Source organism: Trypanosoma grayi, assembly GCF_000691245.1.
Source record: "Trypanosoma grayi strain ANR4 Tgr_892_V1, whole genome shotgun sequence".
NCBI lineage: Eukaryota > Euglenozoa > Kinetoplastea > Trypanosomatida > Trypanosomatidae > Trypanosoma > Trypanosoma grayi.
In genome coordinates this window covers 1-6,950 of record NW_008826511.1, presented here as the reverse complement: position 1 = coordinate 6,950, position 6,950 = coordinate 1, and the positions used below count along the sequence as shown (strand labels likewise).

Genomic DNA, 6,950 nt, shown 5'->3' with positions numbered 1-6,950 from the left:
GGCGGCGGCGGCGGCGTTGCTGCACCCCGCCAGGCGGCTGCGGACGACGGGAAGTTCATGCCTGCTCCAACGCATCGGCAGCAACGACGCGACGCTGCGGTGCCTGCGCCTGGACCCCCAGCTGATCGCGTTTCCGAACACAAAGGACGCGCTACTTCATAACACCAACATCCGCAGCATTGTTTTTGTGAAGGTGACGCCAAAGATTGTCTCGGAGGTGGCGTTTGCAACGCTGCTGGACTGCTTGTACCACTTGCCGCTGCGCAGTTTGCAGGCGGGTGGGGGTCTGCATTTGCCCGCCGCTTACATGGAGCACGTGCTCCACCTCGCGGAGTACTGCTGCGGCGTTGGGAAGGGCTGCAAGTGGTCCCGGAGCGAGTGCAAGGGAGAAGATGCATACAAACTGAATGCAGCAGACTCTGCAATGACAGCGGCGTCTCCAGCGGTGATTGAAGAAGGGGCAGCGGCGGCAGCAGAAAAGGACGCAGAAATGAGTGCGCCATCAGATGATAGAAAAGCTGCGGCCGAGTTGGAATTTCTTGACCTCTCAGGGAGCTGCCTCACGGAGTCACAGGCGCTGTGGCTGGGGACGATTATATTTCACCCTCGATGCTCTCTGCGTCGCGTCGACCTGTGTGAGTGTGGATTAGGGAATGCTGGGCTGCGCGCCCTGCTGCGAGAGGCGGCGTCGAGCCCACGTCTCGGTGATGCTGTTGTTGGTGTCACGCCACTTGATGTGTTGGCTCTGCGCTGGAATGGTGTGACGGAGGACGAGAGCTTTGGTGGGATTCTCAACCGTCTAGATGAATCTACATGCAATATGTATCTAGAGGTGCACGGAAATTACTTGTCTTCGTCCGTACAACGTCGGCTCGCGGACAGAGAGGCGAAGATGATGCCCATTGTAGTGGCCCAGCGGCGGGCGCGGCGTGCTGAGGCGAAAGTAGTGCAGAATGCCCAAGAACATCGGAAGCAGGAGCAGCAGCAGAAACCAGAGCAACTGGAACCTTCATCTTCCTGTTATGCCCTGGGCCTTCTCCTCTCCATCGATGAGAACCCACCGTCATCTCTGCCATCTCTCCATCTGTTAGCGTCACTTCTGTATGCACGTGAGTGATATGATGATGCAACTTAGACATTCCTTCCTTACTCGGCTACGCTGCTGCAAAGAGGAAAACGACATATACATATGTACAGCACAATCAAGTGAGAGTATTGACACCCCCCCCCCTACGCTAGGGTATATATATATATATATATGAGGGATGGGATTTGAGTTCCTGTAGTTTACGGAAAGGACTTTTCATTATACTGTATGCCCCCCCCCCTCTCTCTTTCTCTCCCTCCCTTCCTCCTTCCCTCTTTTTCCATGTTTATCCTTTTTTTTCTCCATTCTTGTACGGTGCGGTCACAAACCGAAAGTTAGGTGGGAGGTGCTGCAATGCGGGGAGTGGCTCTGACAAGAACCGCGTCCCTGCGCGCAGCAAGAGGTGTCTCAGAAGGAAAGCGGCTTGTCGCGCCAAAGCCGGTGCCATCCTTTAAACCTGTCCCGTTTAAACAGGATAAGTTCCTCTCCATCAAGAGCCGCACTGCGGAGACCTACTTCAACGCGCGTCAGCAGATTCTTAGACGATCTGCCACTGTAATGGAGCAGGTCAAGAAGTTACAGCACCAAAAGAAGACGGAGAGCAATCATTCTGGTGAGTCGTGTTCATTTGAGAACGGTGGAAGCAGCAGCGGCATTGATGACGGCGAATACCGTGAACGTGTTCTCATGATGACGCCGCTCACGTCACATATGGCGGATGAGGTCGACACATGGAATAGAAACCTGAAGAACCTTGGGGCACTTCAGGGATTTGTTCTCACGGACGAAGTCGTCTACGGAGCTGTGTCTCGGAACATACGTCTGGGCGCTTTTCCGTATGTCTTGGATTGGCTGCGGAGGGTTGCCCAGGAACGTCGCCTGCCCGTTCCCACAGGGATGCTGCGCGATCTGCGTGTGTTCATAGACTTTGTGCAGTCTGCGTTGCCGTCAAGCAGCACCAGTTTGCTCGTGGTCCCAGAAACGCTTCTCGGGGCATCGGATGTTGGTGCTACTGCCGCCATTGGAGCATCTGCGGAGGACGCAGACGTGGCAGCGTTGCCCCGGTTAGTAAATGCTTCGCCATACGTACGTTACTTACTTATGGAGATGTACATCCCCGTGTGGGAATGCCTGCTGGAGCTGGGCCTCCTTCCATCTGTGGCGCGGGATGGGTCAGAGGCATGGGGACTTCTGATGGAGCAGCGACATGATGACGTGGTGGCAGGCCTGCTCAATCGTATGTGCTGTAGCGGGATCGCGGCCCCACCCAGCAGCAGTAGCAGCAACAGTGCTAGCAAGGAGAACGACGTGGAGGCGCCGACTGTGCTGCAGGCATTCACGGAGCTGCTCCTCGCCCTTGCACAGTGTGCAGCAGAGGCGAAGGAGTTCCATCTCCTTATTGAGTTGCAGTCGGTGTTCTGCACAGTATTTGTTGAGAGAGGTACCGATGGCGTGTCAGCCGCTTCTACTGGGTGGCGGCTGAGGCGGAGCCCGTGGTGCGTCAGTGTGGCGGACGAGGAGATGTTGTGCCGTTTCGCCAATGACTTTCTGGCGACTGTGTACTACGGCCGACATGCGTATCAGAGTGAAGTGACGCTGAGTCGTTGCCTTCGCCCCGCCGAAGCTGACAGTGACGTGCGCGACGAGAGTCCCATGCATGAGGATCACAAAATGGAAGAAGATACTGAGGCATCATCATCATCATCATCGCTATTATCACAGCAGCAGCAGCAGTATCACACAGACAGCGGGGATCTCGATGCCTCGTCACCCGAAGTAGCGTTGCAGAAGGGCATCGATGAATTGTTGAGGGAGCTACTCGAAAATGAGGCGGCAGTGCTCCAAGATGCGTCCCTCTACGCAGCACTGGCGCTGGAGGACGCATCGTTGTTTCCCGAATCCGCTGCAGCTGCGCCGGACTGCCGATTCAGTGCGGCGGAGCTGCAGTGGATGCGGCTGCACTGCGATATGTGCCACCGGTGCCAGAGCGGGGAAGATGTTGCTGCTGATTTGGTGGAGCTCTTCCGTCCGGGAGGGGCAGTGGCGCAGAGCCTTGAGGCAAGTCGTGACAATGTGACGGACCAGCAGTGTTTTCTGGCGCTGGCGATGGAGACTGTCGTGGCCGTTGTGGCTGCTTCACCAACGCATGCGACGGATGGGCGGGTGGTGACGGCTCGAGTTGTGGTGGAGCTGCTTTCGCGCTTGGCGGAGCAGCAGCAGGAGCAGGAAAAGCCGATCCTGTTGCCTCTCTACAGTGCAGCGTCTGCGGTGGTGCTTCTAGCCCCTTCCTTTGGCGTCCCCAGCAGCAGCAGTAGTAGTAGTATTAGCGTCGGTAGCAGTGGGACTCCCGTATGGAATGAGGTAGACGCAAAGGGAGAGAGTGACATCGATGCTGCACACGACGCAACGCATCTCCTAGAGGCTTTGCTACCTAGTATCGTGGGGCAGCCAACAGGTTTTGGTAACGCGTGCAGCGCAGTCCTTTTGGTTCTTATTAGGGCGGAACTGTGGGATTTGGTGTTGTGTGTATTGCGCAAGCTGGACGATGCCAACGAAGAGGGCGGCGAAGAGCACGGAATCAGCAGTGTTGTGGTTGACCAGCGCGTTTGGGCGCTGACGTTTCGTAAGGCTCGCGATGCCGGACGGGCAGATATTTGTCTCCTCCTGCGGCGCAAACGTGAGAGACTGTTTTACTAGTGGGAGATGACTATTGACGCTGTGGTTTTGTTGGTTCTGTTCCGTCATCCCTTTCTGTTTTGGCTTTGTATTGTGTTGCATTCTTTCTGCTCTCTTCCTGTGTCGCGCTCGCGTCACTCGCACTCCACTCGCTTTCTCTTTCTTTGGGGACGTGCTGTGCGGATAAAGTGTGTGGGACTCGGCGGGAGGCCGTTCACATAGTGGGGCCGTAGTGTTCATAGTGGGGGGAGGGAGGGGTGGGGCGGCCACAGTTGTTGCGGCTGCTGCTCTTTTGCGTGGACTCCAAAATCGTTTGTTTGGTGAGCCTCTCTTTTGCTCTCTCTCTGTCTCTCTCAATCCGTCTGTGTGTGGGAGGTGGTGGAGCGATAACGAGAGGCGGAGAGAGTGAACGCGGCAGATGCGCCGCACCCTCGCCGCGCTGACGGCGACGCCGGAGCGCTTCACTGTTTTAGGCACGACACATCAGAAGCCGAAGCGTAACGGCTACGGGCGCAACAACAAGATGCGCAGCAAGCCGAGTGACAACGTGGCGTGGTACGACAAGGGGCCGGTGGAGTGGCTGCCGCGTCCAGTGCGGCTCACGTACGACCACCTCGACCAGCTGCGCCACTGGATGATGCGGGAGACGCTCGACGGCAAGACGGAGGAGTTCAACCGCATCCGTGACCTCCACCGCGAGTGGTCGCAGCACCCGCTTATGCCGGTGCTCGGCGACGTGGAGCCAAAGTTCCCGCTGAACCTCTTCAAGCAGAACCACAGGGCGAAGCGGCGCTTTCTCGTGCGCTGGCACAAGGCAAATACACCAGCGAACTGGCTGTGGATGCCGCGCGGCCCCACCGTCGTTACACCGCTGCATCATACGAACCCCACGCAGTACCCGGAGAGCTGGAGGCAGATGGTGCGCAGGAAGGCCGTCGTGGACCGCTAGGGGCCACGCAAAGGGGGCATAGGAGCGATGCGACAAAAAGAAGGAAAGAGCACACAAAAAAAAGGAACAAAAAAAAAAAACGAAAGACATCTCTGCATCTACCGGTGCTGTGTTAAGTTTATCGGGGTTGCAGTGGGCGTTGTGCTGTGTGTGCAGCTTCCGTTCTACAGCCCTCTTCACTCTCTTTTGTCTCCCTGTCTTGTCGTTGCGCCAGCCTCTTTAGTCTCTGTTGCGGAAGGAAGGAAGGTCAGACAGATCCATCTTAAATAGGTAACGCGGAGGAGCAGACAGACAGACAGACAGACAGAGAGAGAGAGAGAGAAGATAATACGAAGGAGCGGCGGAAGCGAGATAGCAAGGGCGGCTCTGAGGTGCGGGCACGCGTGCGTGGTTGAAGCATGGACGCCTCACAGCGACTGCGCGAGGCGGTGGTGATGCAGGTGGACTGGGTGCCGGTGCTGGTGGCGCGGCGCGGGCGGCCCTACACCACGTGGCGGCGCCGGCAGGCGATTTGTTTCGCCGTCATGCACTTCTGCTTCGCGTTGGTGTTGTTTGGGCATTTCGTGCACAATATTGTGACATGGGTGCTTGCTTTCTTACTTCAGACAGCGGCGCTGTCCATCTCCCTCTTTCACATCGCCTTCGTCGTGGACTACGAGGAGAAGATGAGCAACGCAATGGAGCTCGAGCAGATGCTGAACCCACTCATCATCGCCGAATTGAGCATCCGCGTGTTTGCGCTGCTGGACTACTTGTTGGTGGGCGGATGGATTATGTGCGTCATCAGCTCGGTGGAGCTGGTGTACGACTACTGGGCTTTTCGCAGCGGGGACCTGCTCGTTGACGCCACAACGGCGTGGAAGAAGCTCGACGCACTCAAGGCGGGCGCACGAGTGCGTGTGGCGTACCAAGTCATTATGGTGATCGCCGCAATTCTGTACTTTGTGCTATCGCTGGTGTATGAATGAGAGAAAAGTTCCTCCGTTCTGTTCCCACATGGTGTGCTGTGCCAAGCGGTGTTATTTCTTTGTGGATACCTGTGTCTGTGTGCCTGTGTGTGTGTGTGTGTATGTGTATGTGTGTGGGTTGTGTTCCGCACTCACTCACCCACTCTCTTTTTCTCTTCGCCTGCTTAATCGGCGCCCTCCTCCCCTGTGCACGTGAGTGTATGAGTGTGCGTGCGGAGTATGTCGCGTTTGTATGTTTGCTTCGCAGCCTCTTGGCACAGGCGCCGATGCGGCGGCTTTTGATTGCTGGGATTCTTTTTGTTCTTCTTCCCCCTTTTTTTGTTGTTGTTGTTGTTGCTGTTGTTGTTGTTGTTGTTCTGGTTGCGCTTTCTTTCGTTCGGTGTGCTTCGCTCGTCCACTTCCTCTGCTGTCGCCCGTAGCGTGACGACAGGCCCGTTACTGTCAGAATACAACAACAACAAAAAAAAAAAAGGATGAGCGTGAAGTTGCCTCACGTGGCAGTCCTGCTGCTGCTGGTGGTGTTCTGGGTGGTGCTCGTCGCCGGCTTCACCACGACCCTCTTCGAGTCCCCGGCCCTGCACCTGACTAATGTGGGTGCCGCCAGAGTGCACAGCATTTCCCTCCTCGGGGTGACGATGCCGGTGAACCTGACGCTGCCAGGTGCCAGCGTGGACGTGATGATCAAGCAGGACATGTTCCACGTGTACTTCAACCTGGACCTGCTGCTGCCAATAGGGCTGGGGGAGGAGCATGTGGCGATGAAGTACAATCTAGATGATATACCGTGCAAGGAGTACAGCAGCAACTACAAAGTTGGGCAGGTCTTCTCCCTGTTAGCCATCTTTTCCTGCCTCTTCACGATTCTCTTCGCAGTTGGTGTCATGTTTACACATGTGATGCGTCCCTTTCTGTGGCTCACCGCGTGGACCACCGCCATCTTCACCTCGGTGGCGACCTCCGTGTTGCTGAAGACGCTGTGTGACGGCTTCTGCCTCGACAACCCCTCGCAACGAATCCCGGAGGCGGTCTCCTTCGCCGTGCCGTCGGGAGGCTTCGCGCTCTACATAATGGCGTCTCTTGCATTCGGCTCCATCGCCGTCATCACAGCATGTGCGTGATGCGTCATTGCTTTCGTCATTGTTTGCGCCCGCGGGGTGGGGAGTAGTGCGGAATATGATCGCGCATGCTTTGTTTACTTTTCATCCGCCCACCAGGAAGACTGGTAGTAGAGTATATCATGCAAGTGCAGGGTCTTTTTTTTTTTTGGTTT

At 56.4% G+C, this 6,950-nt stretch overlaps 5 protein-coding genes across 5 annotated transcripts; all 5 read left to right on the top strand.

Moving 5' to 3' along the window:
* Positions 1-307: 307 nt before the first annotated feature.
* DQ04_08921040 (hypothetical protein) lies at positions 308-1,117 on the top strand (the record flags this gene model as incomplete). The annotated part of the gene is made up of 1 exon (XM_009315751.1): positions 308-1,117. The coding sequence occupies one exon, from the start codon at positions 308-310 to the stop codon at positions 1,115-1,117; it is 810 nt and encodes a 269-aa protein (XP_009314026.1).
* Positions 1,118-1,441: 324 nt separating this feature from the next.
* DQ04_08921030 (hypothetical protein) lies at positions 1,442-3,784 on the top strand (the record flags this gene model as incomplete). The annotated part of the gene is made up of 1 exon (XM_009315750.1): positions 1,442-3,784. The coding sequence occupies one exon, from the start codon at positions 1,442-1,444 to the stop codon at positions 3,782-3,784; it is 2,343 nt and encodes a 780-aa protein (XP_009314025.1).
* A 397-nt stretch (positions 3,785-4,181) lies between these two features.
* Positions 4,182-4,712, top strand: DQ04_08921020 (hypothetical protein; the record flags this gene model as incomplete). Its single annotated transcript, XM_009315749.1, has 1 exon — positions 4,182-4,712. The coding sequence occupies one exon, from the start codon at positions 4,182-4,184 to the stop codon at positions 4,710-4,712; it is 531 nt and encodes a 176-aa protein (XP_009314024.1).
* A 398-nt stretch (positions 4,713-5,110) lies between these two features.
* Positions 5,111-5,680, top strand: DQ04_08921010 (hypothetical protein; the record flags this gene model as incomplete). Its single annotated transcript, XM_009315748.1, has 1 exon — positions 5,111-5,680. The coding sequence occupies one exon, from the start codon at positions 5,111-5,113 to the stop codon at positions 5,678-5,680; it is 570 nt and encodes a 189-aa protein (XP_009314023.1).
* A 473-nt stretch (positions 5,681-6,153) lies between these two features.
* On the top strand, positions 6,154-6,798 carry DQ04_08921000 (hypothetical protein; the record flags this gene model as incomplete). The annotated part of the gene is made up of 1 exon (XM_009315747.1): positions 6,154-6,798. One exon carries the CDS (start codon positions 6,154-6,156, stop codon positions 6,796-6,798), a length of 645 nt encoding a protein of 214 aa, XP_009314022.1.
* Positions 6,799-6,950: the final 152 nt, after the last annotated feature.